This window comes from Sus scrofa, chromosome 13 (genome assembly GCF_054392235.1).
Source record: "Sus scrofa isolate SSC_HxYL_T2T_F1_AM1 chromosome 13, Sscrofa_HxYL_maternal_Yorkshire_Landrace_v2.0, whole genome shotgun sequence".
Lineage (NCBI taxonomy): Eukaryota > Metazoa > Chordata > Mammalia > Artiodactyla > Suidae > Sus > Sus scrofa.
The window spans coordinates 125884789-125906650 of NC_139395.1; the positions used below are offsets into that span (position 1 = coordinate 125884789).

General features: G+C 40.4%; 1 protein-coding gene across 2 annotated transcripts in view; it reads right to left on the reverse strand.

Moving 5' to 3' along the window:
- NCEH1 (neutral cholesterol ester hydrolase 1) overlaps positions 1 to 21862 on the reverse strand; it is a 67556-nt gene that overhangs the window by 20722 nt on the left and 24972 nt on the right. For both annotated transcript variants that reach the window (XR_014822227.1, NM_001243484.1), the window contains 2 exon segments: positions 5094 to 5322; positions 2472 to 2541 (listed from right to left, as the gene is read on the reverse strand). Coding sequence is in view for 1 of the 2 variants with exons in the window: in NM_001243484.1 (NP_001230413.1) it covers positions 2472 to 2541; positions 5094 to 5322 (299 nt within the window). In the remaining variant the exon portion in view is untranslated.

Consider the following 21862-nt stretch of genomic DNA (forward strand, 5'->3'; position numbering starts at 1 on the left):
GGTCTCAGATATGGAGTAGGGGCAAGGACAAGATGAGCTATGAATGGGAGCACAGAGGGAAGGGGACAGCTGGATAAGCTTGGGGCATGGAAAGTGGGTGATATTGCCATAACCCTGTCACTCAGCATCCTTAGCTTCCCTCAATATTAGTTTGACACTGAGTCAAAGAGGCATAGTGAACTGGGGAGCAATTCCACCTAGCTCAATTCCCCACTCTATCTATGTGACTAACTAGCCATGTGACCTCAGGCAGCTCACTTAACCTTTGGGTTCTCAATTTCCTCATTTATGAGGAAAATATCAAAATTTTTTTTTGTCTTTTTTTTTTTTTTTTTAGGGCCGCACCCATGGCATATGGAGGTTCCCAGGCTAGGGGTCCAATCAGAGCCACAGCTGCTGGCCTACTCCACAGCCACAGCAACATGGGATCCGAGCCACATCTGTGACCTACACCACAGCTCACGACAATACCAGATCCATAACCCACTGAGCGAGGCCAGGGATCGAACCTGCAACCTCATGGTTCCTAGTCAGATTTGCTAACCACTGAGCCACTACGGGAACTCCATTATCAAAATATTTATATTGGCGATTTTATATGAGAATTAAACAAGATTCTCCATTCATTTACTCATTCTGTAAATACTAATTAAATGCTCTTTTGGTGTTCTGAGACTAAATTCCAACCTCCAGCAAGCAATGATCCAGACACCAGCTGGGTGTCCTATATTTCAACTCATTTCTGACAATCTCTACCTAGAAATATCATCAGATTCCACAGATTAAGGGTTCAGTCCTACAAAACTATAGGACCCCTCAACTTCAGATATCAGTCCGAAGGTCAGGTTATCACTTGCTTCTCACTAACTGGCTATAGATTGCTAAATTTCCAACAATCCCCTCCAACTCAGGGTGCCAATCCCAAGTCCAGGTTGTTACCTGTACTTTTGACCACCTGGCTAGAAATCGGAGCTTCCCACAACCTCCTCCTCAGGTTCAATTAATTTGCTAGAGCAGTTCACAGAACTCAGGGAAACATTTTACTTACTACATTACTGATCTGTTATAAAAGGATACAATTCAGGAACAGTCAGATGGAAGGGATGTGGAGGGCAAGGTATGTGGGAAGAGGCATGGACGGTCAATGCCTGCTCCAGTGCTACTCTCCCCAAGTCTACACATGTTCACCAAGTGGAAGCTCTCCATACCCTGTCCTTCGGGGTTTTGTGCAGGCTTCATTACAGAGTCATGATGGCTTCATCACTAGCCATTAGCGGCTGATTCAACCTCCAAGCCCTCTCCCCTCCCTGGAGGTCAGGAGGCAGAAAAGTTCCAACCCTCTAATCACAGGGTTGGTTCTCCTGGCAATCAGCCCCCCATCCTTAGGCACTTCTAAAAGTCACCTCATTTACATAACAAAAAGCACTTTTAACACTCTGGAGACTTAGGAAATTTCAAGGATTTGGGGGAGCTGTGAGCCAAGGACTTTGGACAAAGACCAAGTATATGCAAAAAATAGAGTTTGTCATCTGAATGACCAAATATATATTTCTTACAGATCATAATATCACAAATGTCCACTATCAGCTAGGGACATTGCCAAACACTGATGACAGCTATGAACAGAACCGACAAAAATCCCTAAAACTCTACCTTCATGTAACTTATATTGTCTATTTCTACCCAATACAATATAATAAGTTAAATATATGGCCTGCTGGATGTTGATGACAATTCTGGAGAAAATGAAGCAGAAGAAAAATGGACTGCAGTTTTAAGTACGGGTCAAGGAAGTGCTGTTGAGAGAATGATATTTGAGCAAAGATCTGAAGGAGGAGAGACAATGTTCATTATAGCACCTGCACAATGCCTGCCACGGAGTAGGTACCATGATTTTTATATATTACCATCACTGCAATTGTTATAGTCATTATTCACATTCTTCCTAATTTCCCAGAAAAATAGCTACTATAGAATGGGCAGAAACAACTCCAAATACTGATATTAATACTCATAGTAATAATGATAATAAGAGCTACATCAACTAACACTGGTTGAAAACATTACTATTCACAAGGTCTGAGTTACAGAACCTGACTCCAGGAGAATAACTTTTCCAACTCCTGGTTATAAGTGAGATTCTCCTAAAATGCTGATTGTTAGATTTAAAAATCATAGTAATCTCAAGTAATCAAACTATATACTGTAGATAACTAATTGTATATTTCTCTCAATTTCTGTTCATTCCTTTTCTAGATGTTTCCAGAACTAACATAAAAAGATACTGTGAAGTGTTACAAAGCTAGCTCAGAAAATTCTAGGTTAAACTGGAAATCATTTTCTGTGACTTTGGGAATGTCACTCTGGACTTTTATTTTACACTCTACTACTTATATAGAAAATAAAGTAACTAGATGGTTACCTAGGATCCCTTCTTACATTTTTTTCTAGGACTACTATTCATTACTTACTCAATGGAGACAATGACAGCATTCAGTTCCTCAGCCAATGTTGTACACAGTTCATCATAATTCTTGGTTTCTAAAAAAGAAAAAGGAACAATCACTCACCATGAAGCAGTTTTTAATACTATCCTTTTTTTTTTTGCTTTTTTAGGGCTCCACCCTCAGTACATTTAAGTTCTCAGGCTAGGGGTAGAAGAGGAGCTACAGCTGCCGGCCTATGCCACAGGCAGAGCAAGGCCAGATCTGAGCCATGTCTACGAGCTACGCCACAGCTCACAGCAATGATGGATCCTTAACTCACTGAGCAAGGCCAGGGATTAAACCCGCTTTCTCATGGATACTAGTCAGATTCATTTCTACTGCACCACAATGGGAATTTCCAAAACTATCTATCCTTAAATTCTGCTAATTATGGATTGTTTTTAGACTTGGACTCAAGTTATTAATAATAAAAATAATAAAAGCAAATATGAACATACATCTCACCAACATAGTCATACATACAAATGTAAAAAATAAATCTGGTTTCAGATAAAAGGCAATAACTATAAAATAATAGGAAATCTATACTGTCTTACCTTCGAATATGATTTTAACTAAATATTTATTTAATAATGGACTATATCATGCATCAAATTCTGATTTTGTAGTTCTTCTAATGCATGCTTTTCCAAAAATCATATCCAATAAGCAGTTTCCTTCTTAGAACCAAATTTTTTTCTCTTTTAACTCCTTCATTTGCTGCAATTCGGAAAAGGCACCAATTTGAAGAACATGGTATTCTATTTAAAACAATATTTAACAAACTGGAATTTTAGGAAGTCTTAGCATTTCTTAGAAAAAAAGTCCAAAGTGACAGAAGCAATTTTAATGTGTAAAAATTTAATCCCTTGGCGATTCTTTCAATAAATTAAGACTATGTCAACAGAAAGCCATAAATTACCTTGTTTATAGGCTTCCCAAGGCAGTCTTAGAAGCCGAAGTTCAATAACTACATAAATACCCGCATACCTCCTCCAGCCTGAGCTCATCCTCTGGCAGGAGTGATCAGTCAAAATTATGTGTGAAGGAGTTCCCGTCGTGGCTCAGCAGAAAGGAATCTGAGTAGCATCCATTAGGATGCAGGTTCAATCTCTGCCCTCACTCAGTGGGTTAAGGATCTGGCATTGCCGTGAGCTGTGGTGCAGGTCTCAGACGAAGACTGGATCCCACATTGCTGTGGCTGTGGTGTAGGCCAGTGGTTACAGCTCTGATTCGACCCCCAGCCTGGGACTCTCTATATGCCTCGGGTGCAGCCCTAAAAAAAAAAAAAATTATGTGTGAAAGGCCAGGTTGACTCATAATCCATACCTTTCTGGTACTTACACTGCCTGGCCTCTGATGTAGCATTGGCAAGTGTCCAATGCTACCGATGCAACCTTTTCTAAGGCAGAGACTCTGTCATTCTCATTTTTGTACCCCCATCACCTAACACACATTGGGGTGACCAAAGGTCCAGGTTTGCACACAACTGTTTGAGATTTTGTACTCTATGTCCTGCATCCTGGGAAACCTCTCAGTCCTCAGCAAACAGATGTTCAGTAAACATCTGTTGGAAATGTGAAAAAATTAATGAATTGAATAAAAGAATAAAGGCTGAATATGGAGTTAAATGAAATGAGATTACTAGAAAAAGTTATACTTTTTAGCCTTTGCTACATTAAAAAAAATTATTAAAAAAAAAAAAAGGCAAGATTGAACAAGTTGCCATTGCCTTTAAAATTAGGGGATACCAAAAACTCTGGGCTGCAGATGAGAGAGTAGCTCCATAATAATTATGAGCAGAGATAAGGTCCTTATGTCCTCTTTAGTATACTTTTCACTGGGCTGCTCGACTTGGCTACCTTCCATTTTTAACGTGTTCTGCTCATGAAAGTTATCCAATTCTAAAGAGGATATTCTTGAACTCTGCAAGATCATTTCCTTTTAACTGTGGCATACATTTTATATTTTCATCTTTGGTTTCATAAGCAGAATGAAGTATTGATGAGTTAACCTGTATAGAAACACCTATTTTATATCATAGCAAGATGTCTTCAAAAACACAAGTTGGCACAAGGCTACAGATAATTGCCTAAAAAAAAAAAAAAAAATTTATGTGTGAAAGGCCAGGTCTACTTATAATCCATACCTTTCCGGGTACTTACACTGCCTGGCCTCTGATGTAATATCTCGCATGGCAAGTGTCCAATGCTACCAATGCGATCTTTTCCAAGGCAGAGACTCTGTCCCAGTAAAATTTCACTTAGTTTTGGTGCAGAAAGCAACTTCGGTACTTCAGATAAGTTAGTCTGTGATTTACATTACAGAAAATATTTTCAAAACAGTCTGCTTGAATTAAGAAACAAATAGGAAAAACCTTTTAGGTAGGGTAGCTATATAATTAATTATCCAAGCCAGGACCCTTTCAGGAACGGAAAGGGGAGGCCCTAGGAACAATGCTGCTGGGACAGCGGGGCTAACTCGGACTGCCCAGGAGAACCAAGTCAAATGACCTCTTCTCCTTACCCATAAGAAAGTCAATTCAGTCACATATTCCTGCGCTGGCCAGCCACAACCCCAAACAACCCGAAGGTGACCAGGACATACTTGCACTTGCCAAGGCCCAGCCTCCTCCGTGGATATAAAGAACACTGCGTTTCAGTGGCTCTTCTGGCTTTGGAGAGCCTTCAAATACTCTGACTTCCACACCATCAAAGTCAGTGTCGGTCACCTTCACCTGAGCAGATGACCATGCACTCTTCTTGCCCAAAGAATCAATGATGAAGTTCAGCACGAGTAGATGGTGGCTGAGGCCCAGATAGTGTATCAGGTTACTCTGCAGGGATGGGGGATATAATAAGGGAGAGCATGTGTCAGCTTTATTATCACGAGAGCCACACTCACCAATCCTCCTTCAGTATTTGAATTTTTACAAGTAACTGCTGCTGCCCTTGAAGACTCACTGGCCATTTTTTTTTTTTTTTTTTTTTTTTGTCTTTTTGCCTTTTCTAGGGCTGCTCCCACAGTATATGGAGGTTCCCAGGCAAGGGGTCTAATCAGAGCTGTAGCCACCAGCCTATGCCAGAGCCACAGTAACAGGGGATCTGAGCCACATCTGTAAGCTACACCACAGCTCAGGGCAACACCGGATCTTTAACCCACTGAGCAAGGCCAGGGATCAAACCCAAGTCCTCATGGATCCTAGTTGGGTTCGTTAACCACTAAGCCACAAAGGGAACTCCTGTCCACTTTTAATAAAATAACAAACTATATCTACCTTTCATTTTCAGAACTTCCAGAGTATTTTCATACCTGAGATCTGCATTGATCTCCAGATAAGCCCTGAGGGGAAAATGTGTCATCAGTCTCCTTTTATCAAGAAGGCTTAGAGATTAGCTAAACTTGCCCATTTAGCCAGATAAATGGGAGTTCTGTGACTCAAAGCTAGGAACCATAAATTCCAGGATTCAGTCCCTCCCTCCATGACCCCCATCTGCCCTAAACCAGCACATCATAGTTCCAATAACAGATGAGAAGTGGAAGAATACCTTATTTAAATACAAATAAAAGAGAGGAAGGTTTTATATTTATTTACTGTAAGTATTTTTAAAGTGTTTTTAAGCTTATGTATTTAAGTGCGTCTGGTTGTTTTGAGCAGAAGAAAGGAATGAGTGCGTGAGACAGAAAGAGCAGAGTCAGCTGTGGTCTTGGCATTTAGAAGCAGACCAGCTCAGACATGATGAGGAGCTTTGTAGAAATGCACAAAAAACATGCTGTCTGTTGTCTCTTTCCCTTTGAACCCTGAGGGCATCGAGCTCTGCATTAAGTGTTCACAGGAAAACATTTGGTAAGAGAAGGAGCACAGACAGGATACCCTGGTCATCCACCACCAACGACCCTGTGGAGTGTATTCCCTCTTTCCACTTATACAAGCTCTTCCTATTGAGTACATTTATAACACTGACCTTCCCACAATATCTAATGGCCAGGGTTCAAAGTCAGAGAATTGGACGCCATCTGGGAACCAGTGACTAGTCAAGCTGGAGAGGCCCAGAAGTGTCAGAGTGATTAGAAACCTTCCTGGCACAGATGCATGAACTCAGATACTGTATCTCCTACAGGCTCTCAAACCTTGAAAGGGAACACCTAGCAGTGCCCTTCTGTAGAGTATGAAACAGGACACTGATGATTAGGGAAATAAATTTAATGCAATCAAAAGAGCAAGAAAACAATGTTATTAGTGGAAATGAAAATTGTATGAAGTCTGCAACACACCATAATACAGCTTCCCAGCACATGTTTGGGGCACACTGGTATGCCTTGAAGAGGATACAGATGTGCTGTGACACTGATCCCCTCAGCCCCTGAGCAGTCAAGTTCCTGAGCTGTTTACCCCAGAGTACCATATAAAAAATTTATTATTATTGTACACATATGCCCTGCTGTGAAGAGTGGAAAGACTATATTATAAAACCATTAGACAGTGTTCATGAAAAACAAGAGGCAATTTTATCTAACCATGAATAGCTATCCTAGTAATGAATGAATTAATATTCATTTGCTAGCAATAAAAACAACAGCAAAGCAAATGAATATTAATAAAATAATTCAATTTCTACACATATCAATTGACCAACCAATTAAAAAAGCTACAACAACTGCTAAAATTTCTTAATACAAAACAAACAAATGTGTGTGTGTATGTGTATGCTATTGGTTGTCACATCCCTCCCCTGAAATAACAACTATAGAAAGGCTTGGCTACTGATTTTATTGCTGGACAGTAGGGATGAGAAAGGAGTAGTGAGAAGAGCTAAGGGAAACAGTAGATATTAGGGAAAAAAGTTAGATACTATTCGCAGTTGTATCACGCCACATGATGTCATATAGACATGTGAGTGTCATCTCATCCGGATGAGTCTATTTTCAGATTTTGAAACAAATTCAAATTGTTCTCAAGGGTTCAACAGGAACAGAAGAGAGCACTAATGGACGTGAGGGCTCTTATAAATAAGAACAAAGGATACCTCAGGGCAACTTGTAGGAATCAAATACCAAGGACAGATGAAACATGGATGTGGGCTAAGGATAAGGACTTGGATGGCCTCCCCCACTTATTATGGTCAACACTGTAGGAGACTCTCCAAAACCTAAAAGCAAACAGTGATGGGGGACACCTAAATTCACAGGAATTAAGTTCTACCTAAAAAAGGAAGGTTCAAAACATAGATCAAGCTATATTTCCTGCACCCTTGGGTTTATAAAATGAGATTCAAATCCACCTAAGAAATATTCTTAAGTTAACAAAGTTTCCTGAAACCTCTTTAGAAGCAACTGGAAAACTCCAATAGTGCAATGAAGCAAGCCAAGTGTTAAGAGCTTCACAGGTTATGAACTGACCCAGTCATGGCTAGTTGCAGTACTCTACACCAGTGCTAGAGTAAACTAGCACTTGTAACACTTGCCCTCATAACCATTCCAGCATCTAGAAGGAAATTCTGCCTGAGGAGATGGAAGGGAGAAAGGGTGCGTACTCGTTATACCTCAGAAGAACCAGATACAGCAGAATAGGTGGGCCTTTGGTTCACTACACCATTCTGATGATCAAAGGTCAGAGGACAAGCAACGATCATATATTAATAAGCAGTCTGCTTATTAATATATGCTAGTTGTTATGTTTATAAATGTGGTTGTTCTCTATTAATTTATGCAGTGTACAAGTTAGAAACCATATTCTATGAGCAGGGAAACATAAGAGAAGAGAAAAAGACAAACTTCTGGAGCTTAGGAAAACAGAAGAGAACCAAGACTTGTAAATGAATAGCTTATGTTAGTTAAGTGTTACAAGCTTAGTAAGAGAAGCCTAGATAAAGGGTTGCACAAGCTCTGAGAAGGAAGGAGTTACTTCTGTCTGTTCTTTCTGGGGTGAAATCCAATAAGGCATCTATTCTGAACTGTGCCTTAATGGAAGATCAAGTGGGAGTAGCAAGGAAAATGATGGGAAACCAAAATGCAAAAGTGTTGGACAAGTGTTAAAATTCAAATGTTTATCAGAAGATAAAGTAAATAAAAGGAAGAAGAGACAGGGAGAACATAGCAATAAAAGGCCAATTTAAGAGCCACGTAGTGGAGTTCCCTGGTGGCTCAGTGGGTTAAGGATCTGGCATTGTCACTGCTATGGCTCGGATCACTGCTGTGGCACAAATTTGATCCTTGGCCCTGGAACTTGCACATGCCATGGACATGGCCAAAAAAACAAAGCAAAGTTAAGAGCATAGACTCCAGACTGAGTGCCTGGATCAAAAGCCCAGCTCCTCTACCTACCAGAAGTGGGAATCTAGGCAAGCTACTCAACTTCACTGTGCCTCAATTTCTCATCTATAAAACAGAAATAATAATATTAACTCATTCAAAAACTGCTGTGAAGCTTTAAAAAGTAAAACATTTAAAATAGTGCCTGACATATATGAAGCTTTATACAAGTTGCTTATTATTATTACTAAGATCCGGAGTAGCATTGCATAAAGAAATGTGAACCCAGGAAATGAGTCTTGGAACAGATAGCCTGATTTCCCAGGGAAGTTCAGACTATCATTTGTTTTTTTCCCATTATGTACATTTATTATTAGGACCACATTGATTACCATGTTCTGAAATCATTACAGGTTAGAAAGATGTAAAAAAATTATCTCTAAAAGTTCATTTGTATGCTCATGTCAAAATGGGAGAGAGAGATTCAGGAAAGCCATTGTACACTGATACTCCATAAATATCACTAACTTAGCACGTGGTCAAATTTCAACATGAACCAACTACATTAAATATTTAGGAGCATCTATTACAACTCACTATCTGATTCATTTCTTATATTCAAAGGTTTGTATTCTACATCAATGCTCCCCTTACCTTTCCAGTGATGGTCATTTCATCCTGTCAAACAGCTTTTTAATTCTGCTCTCCCAATTCTCCTCTTCTCCTGCTTGTTTCATTTTATTTTATTTTACTTTTTATTTCATTTTATTTTTAGGGCCGTACCCATGGCATATGGAAGTTCCCAGGCTAGGTGTAGAATTGGCCCCTGCCAGCCCATGCCACAGCCACAGAAATGCCAGATCTGAGCTGCGTCTATGACCTACACCACAGCTCACAGCAACACCAGATTCTTAGCCCACTGAGAAAGGCCAGGGATTGAACCACATCCTCATGGATACTAGCAGGGATCATTACTACTAAGCCACAAAGGGAACTCCTACTCCTGCTTATTTTAGGAAAACTATTTCATAGAACACTTATCTGCATGCAAATTTAAGTTGTGTTTTTAGATGTAAAGTTTGAGTGTACTTTAAAATGCAGATTTAATTTTTTTATTGGCACATAAATTATATGATTTGCACTTAAGACCACTGTATAGATAGATTATCTGTGATTCACTAACACGGAACTTTTGTTCTACAAAAAACCTCAATGTGTGTGGTAAGAAACTACGAAAGGTCAGATAACTATAATGCAACAAGCATTAAAGAAGCATCTACTATATGTAAAGACTCTGCTACATATTAAAAGAATACACAGGTGGGTAAAAGATGAACTGAGAACTTTAGTAATTAGTAATTTAAATCTTGACTGATTCCTTTCCTTTTCTCCAAATTTCCATCTCTCTTTAAACTTTCACAATTGTCTGAACTTTCTCTAAAATGTTCACTTTTAAGGGAAGTCCTTTGATTTTAACGCATTCATTCAGATTTTTTTTTAAAGTTGCAGATCAAGACTTCCCATTGTGGCACAGCAGAAATGAATCCGATTAGGAACCATGAGGTTGTGGGTTCAATTCCCAGCCTTGCTCAGCAGGTCAAGGATCTGGCGTTGCCATGAGCTGTGGTGTAGGTCACAGTCACAGCTCAAATCTGGCATTGCTGTGGCTCTGGCATAGGCTGGCGGCTACAGCTCCAATTAGACCCCTAGCCTGGGAACCTCCATATGCCGTGGGTGCAGCCCTAAAAAGACAAAAAGTTGCAGACTAAAGAGAACTTGCCATCAAGCCAAATCTGGACTAAGGGCCATCAGCTGCAAATTCTGATGTAGCAGATGATCCAGGCTGACTGAAGGTGCAGCTAGAAAGATGGTGGCAGATGAAACATTCTCAGTTGTTAATAGTAAAATAACAAAGATTTCGGACACTTTTTTTAAACCAGACTATACTTTGGGAAGAATCATGCAGCTGAGGTGTACACAAAGGGAAACAGGTGAAAAACGTTGACAACTGTCACAGGAGAAAAAATGAAGGTTTGTCCCAGGAAAATATAGGAGAAGGAACATATTCAAGAGTGATCACAAGAGTTCCCATCGTGGCGCAGTGGTTAGTGAATCCGATGGGAACCATGGGGTTGCGGGTTCGATCCCTGGCCTTGCTCGGTGGGTTAGGGATCTGGCATTGCCGTGGGCTGTGGTGTGGGTCGCAGACACGGCTCGGATCCCGCATTGCTGTGGCTCTGGCATAGGCCGGTGGCTACATCTCTGATTCGAACCCTAGCCTGGGAACCTCCATATGTCGAGGGAGTGGCCCTAGAAATGGCAAAAAGACAAAAAAAAAAAAGAGTGATCACTGAGGCAGAGTTGATGGGCCTTGTTAGCTGTCCACAGAGTAGGATATGAGATCAGGTAGACAAGCTGGTAGAACACAGAAAAGGATTCAAAGATATTGTAAGATCTTCACTTCACTCTGTGTGAGAAACAGAGAACACAGGCAGAACAACAGTCCAGGAAGGTAAGTTCCATTATAGAGTTATGCCACTTAAAGGCAATGAAACATCTAGATAGTCAGGTCCAAAAAGCAGATAGTAAAGGCAGGGTCAGAGATTCAAAGAGGTCAGGTCTGGAGGAAGAGCTCAGAGGTAACCGTTAACAACTCAAACAGTAGTAAGACTGAGGAGATCTAGCAAAGAGACAAAACACAGTGACAAAGAAATAAAGCATGGATGACAATATTCTTTGACAGGCTGATGAAAAGAATATAGAGGGAGAAATTGAGAGAGTGGCAAGAGGAAAACAAAGAGTGAATCATAGTGCAAAAGTCAAATTTGAGAGAATTTTTAAAAGCCTGCTAATTTGGCAATTTGAGGAATCTAAGGACTTAAAAAATGGTCATAAACAGTAAATACGAAAGTCATCGCTACTAGATGGGAGAAGTTGAGGCACACTATGGAGACATAATCCAATCATTTACAATCTCCTCATCATCACTGACTTTATTATGTACAAAAAAGCCAGCTCTGCACTCTGACCACTGCTCCCTTAAGAGATGTAATGGCTGTGTCGACCCTTTGGCTATGTCAAGATCACCTCATGCCTTCCATTCCAAGCTGCAGAGAATTCTCATGTTCATGGTTGCTCCGGTCAAGTGCAAAAAGTGTCAGTCCAGGCTAAGTGATCCTCAAGAATTACAGCATCATATCAGTCCTCCTCTATCCATGTGCAAAACTGGTCTCATTTTCAAGCTATGTGTTCAGGCAAATCTAGAAAACTGGTTAGGAACAGAGACTAGGAAACCTGACTGCCTAGGTTTTAATCTCATTTCTAACACTTAACTGGTTGTACATCTTAGTTAACCAGTTCCTATGCCTTAATTTCCTCATCCTATGCCTTAATTTCCTCATCTATAAAATGGGAATAACAGGACCTAACTCACAGGGTTTTTCCAAAGATTAAATCAGTTAACATGGAGAAAGCACTTAGAACAGTGCCTGAAACATATTAAACACTATATAACTATTTATTATGATGATTAGCAACTCACAATTAACATTGTAAAAGAAAAGTGTTACTTGGTTTTTATTCCACAGGACAAGTTTGACAACATTTATATCTAACTTACTGTTAATTAAGACTAGAGCATTTAGAGAATGTTTAATTTATTAAAATTTACAAGTTAAATGTTTAGTACAACTTGACTTGGTTTTGGCCATCAGTAATTTTTACCTTAACTTGTAATGTATGGTTAACTTGAAAGATCCCAGCATATCTTCTAGTGAATTTGAAATGTTATAAAGTTTTCCAAAAACTCTAAGTGATTTATTTCTTAGTTCTCTTTGTAATAAATATACATCACATAGAACTTAAAGAAGGAGAAACACTGTTGGCATCAGAACTTTAAAGAAACTGCAGATGACCTGGTAAGAAAAATTAGATTTGCAGGCTCATTTCAGAGATGGAAGGATGTGTGTAAAGGGCTGACCAAGAAGTTCTCAGAATGGTCATCCTTCAGAGAAAGAGACCTAGATGAAGATTGAGTGGCCAGCCCGGGAGAAAAAAAAAAAAAAAAGGCATAACTGTCCTATAAATGTGAAAGACGGTAGTTGTGACACAGACGTGTTCTTCTTGCATGGGCTGATTCCAATTCAGCCTCATTCTTGGCGGTAAAACAGAGCTAATCACGTATTTCTTCAAATGCTACACAATTCATTTGGGCAATGCTCCACCTCTGAGAGAATGAGTAAGAGATCGAATGGATTCCTCACCACTGGAGGGAAACTATCTGGGAAGCTGAAAAGGTAATGCAAGGTATCAGTCAGGTCCTAGGACTGCCTCTTACCAACTTTGGGATTTATGCAAAGTTATGTCATTCTGAGCCTCTGTTTTTTTCCCTGGTGTTAACAAAATCAAATCTCATCTACTTTCATTGGGTTACTGTGAGATTTTAATTAAAATATCTGAAATACAGCAGGCCCTAGTATATCTTATTTTATTCCTTTCACCCAGTGGTCCTCAAAGCTGGCAGAATATTAAAATCCTCTTAAAGCTTTTAAAAAGCCTGAGTCTCCTTCCACACCTATTAAATAATCATCTCTGGGAATATGATCAAAGGCATGGGTATTTTTTTCCAGCTCTCTAGGTGAATTCCTAGGAAAATTCTTTCCATACGTGGCAAGACTGAGAATCACTAAGTAAATCACCTAACTCATTCAACCAACATTTATTAAGCACCTGTTTGGTTATGACTGTTCTACACATTGGGGGTATAAGAATGAACAAAAGCATAGATGGAATTAGAGATTATCATACTACGTAAAGTCAGTCAGAGAAAGACAAATACCATATGATATGACTTATATGTGGAATCTAAATTATTGCACATGTGAATCTATCTATAGAACAGAAACAGACTCACAGACCTGGAAAACAGATTGTGGTTGCCAAGCAGGGAGGAGGGAGGGAGTGGAATGAACTGGAAGTTTAGGGTTCATGGATACAAACTATTACATTTAAAGTGAAGCAATGAGATCCCACTATATAGCACAGGAAACTATATACAATCTCCTGGGAAAGGCCACAAAGGAGGATTATAAAAGAAAATGAATATATATATATACACGTTTACATATATATGTATATGACTGAGTCAATTTACTATACAGCAGCAACTGGTACCACATTGTGAATCAATTATACAATGGGAAAAAATGAAGTTTTAAAAAATGGGGAAAAAAGAATGAACAAAAGGGCCTATTTTCAAAGAACACATAAATGCTGGAACATCCTAGACACAATAGATTGATTGTGATATTATGTAGAAACTTCAAAAATAGAGATGTGTATCTTAAAGTACAAAGGTATATATAACCAGTCTGAGAGAGAAGAGACAGAGCCTTGTCCCATCTGGCTGCCTGGAGACATAGCAGCTGATTGAACTGAGTTTGATGAATGATCAGTAGGCTGGATAAGGAGAAAGGGTGTGGAGAAAAGCACACAGATGTTTGTGGTTGTGGGGCATGTGTTCCATACTTCAGTCTTCTGCCCACCACCTTTGCCTTACAAGTGTTCAGTGTCATCCTCCTCCAGTAAGGATAAGAAGGCATTAAAGTTCTCTTTCCTATTCCCAGATCGTGAAGATAAAAACATTCCTGTATTTGCTGGAGGTTGGATTTCTAATCCAACCCAACTCTGATAAAAGGATGGGGCTCTGCTGGGAGGCTTTAGGCCATGAAGTAAATTCCACCAGAGAGGGAAAGTCAATTTGCTCAGGGAAAGCAGAAATTGTAAAATTGAATTGAAATAAAAATGAAACCTTGCTGAACACCACCCTTCAAAGGGACAGCAGGGGAGTTCCCGTCGTGGCGCAGTGGTTAACAAATCCGACTAGGAACCATGAGGTTGCGGGTTCGGTCCCTGCCCTTGCTCAGTGGGTTAACGATCCGGCGTTGCCGTGAGCTGTGGTGTAGGTTGCAGACGCGGCTCGGATCCCTCGTTGCTGTGGCTCTGGCGTAGGCCGGTGGCTAAAGCTCCGATTCAACCCCTACCTAGCCTGGGAACCTCCATATGCCGCAGGAGCGGCCCAAGAAATAGCAACAACAACAACAACAAAAAAGACAAAAAAAGACAAAAAAAAAAAAAAAAGGGACAGCAGGCAGGAGAGAAGAATCAATCATTAAAAGATCCCTCCCCAACTCCCAAAAGAGAAGAAAATAATTATGAATATTGCAAGAGAACAAGAGACGGGAGAAGTTCAGGGGGCAGAGAGTTTCAAGAAAGAACAAGCTGTTAAATGCCAAGAGAGAGGAAAAGTAGGTCACTGATGTTGGCAATGGGGTCACGGGATCTTGGTGAACCCAAGAAGTACAGTTTAGTCAGAGACAGGAGCTGGAAGCCAGATTGCAATGGGTTGCCAAGTGCATAGGAGTGAAGAAACAGATACAATGAATCTAAGATAGCATTTTCACTGCAGAGATTAGGAAGGCAGTAGGACAATAGCCTGAGGGAAAGAGTAAAGATCTTTTAATGACATGAATTGAGACTCTGGAGGAAGAAAGAGAGATAGAATCTGGAAAACAGAAGGAAGGGTTAGCCCTGGGGAAAGATGTAAGATCATGTATGCATGTATATAAGGGAGAATGTAGAAATTTTCTTCTAAATAGGATTTAACTTCTGTTGAGTCAGTTCTCCCTTTACCCTAAAGAAGACAGTGACTTCTCAAAGACTGCCCCCCCCCCTTTTTTTTTGTCTTTTTGCCATTTCTTGGACTGCTCTCGTGGCATATGGAGGTTCCCAGGCTAGGGGTCTAATCGGAGCTGTAGCCACCGGGTTACACCAGAGCCACAGCAATGAGGGATCCGAGCCGCGTCTGCAACCTACACCACAGCTCACGGCAACGCCGGATCCTTAACCCACTGAGCAAGGCCAGGGATTGAACCCACAACCTCATGGTTCCTAGTCGGATTCGTTAACCACTGAGCCACAACGGGAACTCCTAAGGCAACACGTTACATCTGGCTTTCAGTCCCCTATCTCTGATGAAACTGGACTCATTAAGTTCACTCATGATACCATGACCCCATTACCAACACCAATGACCTACTTGGCCTCTCTGCAGGCATTTAACAACCAGCCCTTTCTTGAAGCTCTCTTTCTCCTTAACTTCTCCAGTCTCTTGTTACTCTTGCTGTGCAAATAATTCCTTTATTTTCTCTTTTGGTTTTTTGTTGATTGTTTCTTCCTTTCCTGTCCACTGGCCTTTTAAATGACAGTGTTCCCCACAAATTCATTTTTTATTTTATGCAGCTACATAATTCCTGCTTTCCCTGAGCAGGCCAATGTACTACCATGCCATAATATCTGGCAAATAGGAAGTGCTAACCAGTAGTCTAATAAATTAAATGACTCTCTATTCATATGCTGATGACTTCTACATTTCTATCTCTAGTCCATGGGCTTTCTTAAGCCCCAGGCCCACATTTCCAAACATCTCCAGGATGACACCCTATAAACTCTTTAAAATTAACATGTTCTACACTCCTTTCTCTACTCCTGACTCAGCAACTCACTTCATTAAATGCTCATTAAATCTAGATTCCAAGCTAAAAACCTTAATATTGTCTTTAGCCTCTTCCTTCTCTCACCTGATATCCTATCAATCAATTCACATTAATCTACATGCCAACATTTTCTAAATCTAGTTCTATTTCCAGCCTATACTTCAACTCCCACTGCTGCCTTGATTAAATGACCATTATTCCTGTGTTTGCCTAGTAAATTGAATTCTTTCTTCTCTATAACCTGCTTCATATGGCAGTCAGAGTTCTTATCCTAAAAGGCTAGTTATAATTGTTAGCTGCTTAGAAACTTCCACTGACTTGCAGTTTCCCACAGGAAAAAAAAAAAAAAAAATCTGAACATGACATTTCAGTCTGGTCCCACTCTATATTCCAACCCCATTTCTTACCACTGCACCCCTTTTGCTCTCCAGTTCTCTAGAGTCAAGTGTACCCAAGCATAACTTTCATAACGACTTTATTTTCTGTACCTGCTATTCTCTTTGGTGATACCCTTCAGTTTGGTCCTGGAACCATCTCTTGCCATGTCACCATGGCAAAATCAACTGTTAATTGTATAAGTCAGTTGACATCAGGTCAGTAGCTTGAAAGTGGCCATGGTAGGGAGTATTTACAACACAAAAATCAGCAACAGCTTCAAATCAGGGTTTCCTCATCACCATCGCCCAACTCCCAGAGAGTACTCCACTGCCTCTACCTCACCATTCCTCATCCTCTACTTATCCAGATCATAGTGTGGTATTTTAGGGTGTGGATTATGAAGTTAGTCAGCCAAGGTTCAATCCTGGCTCTGATATTTGCTACGTGGGTGGTTCTGGGCAAGTCAAACTTCTCTTTGCCACAGTTTCTTCTGCTATAAAATTGGGGTGATCACAATGCCTACTTTATAGTGCTTTTTAAAGGATACTTAGGACAGAACTTAGTACATAAATGCTCATATCATTACCCCTTTTTATTTGCTTATGTCAGGTCTTCATAGCCTTTTAGTCTGCCATATAATAAAGTCTTGTCACCTTGGCTTATCTCTGGTAACTCACAAAGTAAATCTTACATTAGCTTGGAGTTAGGTTGAATCACTAGCTGCATGCTCCTAAACTGAGAACTATATAAGGACCTCAGGGTGGCAGAACCTGTTATGTGACATAAACCCCATCTTCAAGGGTTCCCCAGGAGAAAAGATTGTGAAGAATGACTTTTCATTATCCTGCCTTCTTGAGATTCTTTAAGCAACAGCAGAAAGGCTTAAGGAAATACGATAAAGAGATAAGAGCACAGACCTTGGACAGAGACCAAGGCCAACTCCTGGCTCTATCATTTATTAGCTACAAGACATGAGCAAGCTTCCCAAGTTGTCTGGGACAAAGTTTCCTAGATAAAGGAGTAAAAAAGAAGGCCCACAAAGAGAAAATCCAACTTATGTATTGTCCCCTCTCTCCAGAGGCCCAGAATCGGTGGAATTCTTGCTCAGGCCTTTGGGAGATACATACCTGGTTGAGGACACTTCTTTTTTTTGTTTGTTTTCTTTCTTTCTTTCTTTCTTTCCTTCTTTTTTGTCTTTTCAGGGCCCCACCTGCAGCATATGGAGGTTCCCAGGCAGTGGTCTAAGCGGAGCTACAGCTGCCGGCCTATACCACAGCCACAGCAATGCCAGATCCGAGCCATATCTGTGACCTACATCACAGCTCACGGCAACACATGATCCTTAACCCACTGAGCGAGGCCAGGGATCGAATCCACAACCTCATGGTTCCTAGTCGGATTCGTTAATCACTGAGCCATGACAGGAACTCTTCTTTTCTTTCTTTCTTTCTTTTCTTTTCTTTTTTTTTTTTTTTTTGTCTAATTAGGGCTGCACCCACAGCATATGAAGGTTTCCAGGCTAGGGGCCCAATAGGAACTGTAGCCACTGGCCTACATCACACCCACAGCAATGGCGGATTCTTAACCCACTGAGTGAGGCCAGGGATTGAACCTGTGTCCTCATGGATGCTGGTTGGGTTCATTAACTGCTGAGCCATGACAGGAACTTTTAAGGACACTTCTTATGGTTGTCCTTTCTCCCTTACTTCCTTTAGTCTACATTACTTTGATAAAATAAACCCTTTGTTCCACACTCTGAGAACAGGCATGGACAGAAAGAGTTCTGTGTAGGACACTTTCTCCATATAGCATAGCACTGCAGAAAATAATTAAGCCAACCTATGCAGCATAAGGATACAATAGTAGGGTTCTCTGATGACATTGCTCTATTGCAATTTCATATTTGTTTAGTTCTCTATGATTTCATTACAAGCTACAAAGCAAACCTGAGGAGAGCCTCACCTCCACTCACAAATACAGTATTTACTTAGAAGAGAGAAAGGGATGAGCTCACAGAATAATCTGACACCCTAACCCCTTCATCCTATAGCCTTCAGTTTGTTCTCTCATTGCCATTCAACATGGAGGAGCACAAAAAAAGAGAAGCCTTTTTCCATTCCTAAACTTTATGTTTTTTTTATCACACAGGAGACAGTTTCTATATTGCCAATATACTTGCTTTGCTCCAAAAGCCTCCTATATTCACGTGGGATAATGGCACACACATACATACATTTGCTCTCTGCCAGTCACTGTCCTTACTATGGAATCTCAGACCAAGTGTGGTCCAGTGACTTGCTCATGGTCACACAGGTAGGAAGTGGTGGGCTAGATATGAACCCACTTTGGCTTCAGAACCCTCAACCATCATCCTCTCCTGCCAATTACTAGCCAGGTGATTCTCAAACCTACTTCATAAAACTGGAAGATTTTTACATCTGGAATGACCCTGTAGCCTCTTGTATTTCACAAAGGGAAACTGAGGCCCGGAATGGATTCATGACTCTCCCAGGATCAGCAGCTCTAGCTTTGACCACTCTGGGGCTGAGGAGGCATCCCCATCTGCCCCTTTCCTCCAGCTCTTCTTCACCAGCACATTTCTCTCACACGTCTTCTCTGGTACCACCTCTCTCAGTCCCATTCCTATCTCACTCTCCTCTGCCTTCCATACATACACTCATACAGCTGAAATGAGATTTTTAAAAATTAGAGGTCTCACGCCTCCATTACCTTACTTAGCAATATCTAGACTGTGAGCTCCTTGGGACAAGGTCTGAGGCTTGAAGATCAAGGTTTTTTCCCAATGTTCCATGTACAGCTGGTCTAAATAAATGTCCTTCATGAGGCTACTCAAGATGCAAAAAGCCACCCTCATTTCCAGGACAAGCAGCATTTATTTTCATCTGAGTGTTCCAAATAGCAGCTGACTAAAGGCAGCACAAAAGAATTACACTTCTAAACAAAACCTCCTAAACTCCCTTCTGCTGTATGGCAGTTCAGAGCTTGCCCACTCACATCCGCTGCCCGACTACACAAGTGTGTTACACAGGAGACTCCAGAAGTTGAGTTAATCTTCTGTTTTATGTAAAGTGCAGAAAGCAGCAAAACAGACATGACCTTTGAAAAACTGTTTATTAAGTGGCATATAAACCCAAAAGAGAAAAGGCAAGTGATTTTTATAGATACCTAGAGATGTCTGAAGACCTAGATTCAGATGGTGATTCTAATGAACAAATTAAGAATGTAATTATAATAAGTCAATACATACTACATGAAATTCATAATAAATTATAATATTTATAGTAATTATTATTTTGTACAATGCTTTACAGTTTATGACCGTTTAAACTTTCACTGGTTTGAATTTCACAAGGATTGTTGAAATAGGAAAAGCAGGAATTACACTCACTTTTTGCTCATTTGAGACTTAGAGAAGTTAAATATCTTGCCAAGGATCCTAAAGCTCCAAGTGACAAAGCCAGCACTAGAATCCAAAAGCCCAACTGACTGCCCCATCACTCTGAATGTTCTTACTCAGAAAAAAAATCAATAACCAACCATCATTTAAAGCTGAGCTTTTCCCATCACATGAGTTTTGAGTAATAAAGCTTTACAGTCAGGGTAGGGAGGGTCAGAAGGTCATGAAACGTACCCCAAACTCTACTGCTGAATATTCTCTCTGCCAGTAGATTTGCTGGACTGGGGAGCAGGGCCAGTTTGCCTATTTAAACAGAGCCTGAGAAAATTGACATCAGTGCAAAAGCCTAATTCAAAAGCAATTAGAATTTCTTCTGCCAGCAGTTTCTAGTTAATATAGCTCAGTCACTCCTTGGCCTAAGATGTTAGGAGACAGGCTGGACCACAGACTTAAGAAGGAAATCAGAAGCAGGGGTGTTGTGATAGAATCTGGAGTCCATAATGATGGAGGTTTTACCTTTACCCCAGAAAAAGCTTCTTGATTTAACAAATCCAAAAAATCGAAAATTTATTCCTTACAAATGTTTAATTTGATCCGGAATGACAACAATCTAATGTGTTTAATGCAAAACAAATTAAATGTACGTCAAAATATCTATGTAACAGGTGAAACAGCTATACAATACTCCCTTGATACCCACAGGGGACTAGTTCCAGCTTCCCTGCTCCCAGCCTATACCAAAACCTGGATGCTCAAGCCCCTTATAAAAAGTGGCAAAGTCCAGTAGGCACCCCCACATCCAGGGCCTCAGTGTAGAAAATCAATCCGAGGGCCAACTGTGTTGCCATCCTAAGGTGAATTTATAGGTTAGATATTCACAAGGATATATACATGATATGACTTTGATCCAGAACTTTCAAGAACATCTATTCCTCCTCTCCATCCTAAGGTAAATTTAATTTATAGGTTAGATATTCACAAGACCATATATATGATATGACTTTCATCCAGAACTTTCAAGAACATCTATTCCTCCTCTCCATCTCCCACTCCCTTTCAATCCTGGGGACAAAACCTAAGGAGGAAAAAGTTTGGTTCCACTAAAAGACACAGATCTCAAGTGAAGAGACAAAAGGAATTTGGCACACCAATAAGTTAGTAAATTATTTGGTTTAAAAATACTCCTCTTTTTGGTGATTGTTGTACAACTATAAATGTAAAAGTTCATTTAAAAAAATTAAAAAATAAGAAAAAATACTCTTCTTTTTATGAGAAGGTGACTGGTAACTAGTTCTTTTATCTCTTACCTACATTATCACCATCACACAATTAGGCAAGTTGTCCAGACCAAGACTTACTCAAAGGGTGTTCCACAGACTGGCAGCATCTGAGTACAAATTCTTGTGCCCACACTCTGCCTGCTGGTTAGAATCTCCAGGAGGGGGACCTAGGGGGTTCTTCTGCACATTAGAGTTGAGGAATATTGGTCTCGTCAATTCAAAGTGTGAACCAGTCTCTCATTAGGCAAGTTGTGTTATGACTGACTTTCTTTGCAATGGTAGTGTGTGAAAGTCCTGGGACGATGCTGCTAAGGGCAGGGCTTGCAATGACAAGCCACAGTGGAATGTGTGAATGACCACTGCTGACCTCCCCCAAGCTTGAAGCATCCCTTTCCTGAACCCTTCCTTATACCTTAAGACACCTCCTCTGTATAGACACCCTTGACTGTCCCCTCCTCCGCACAGAACTAATCTCATTATGCTCCATGTGTCACA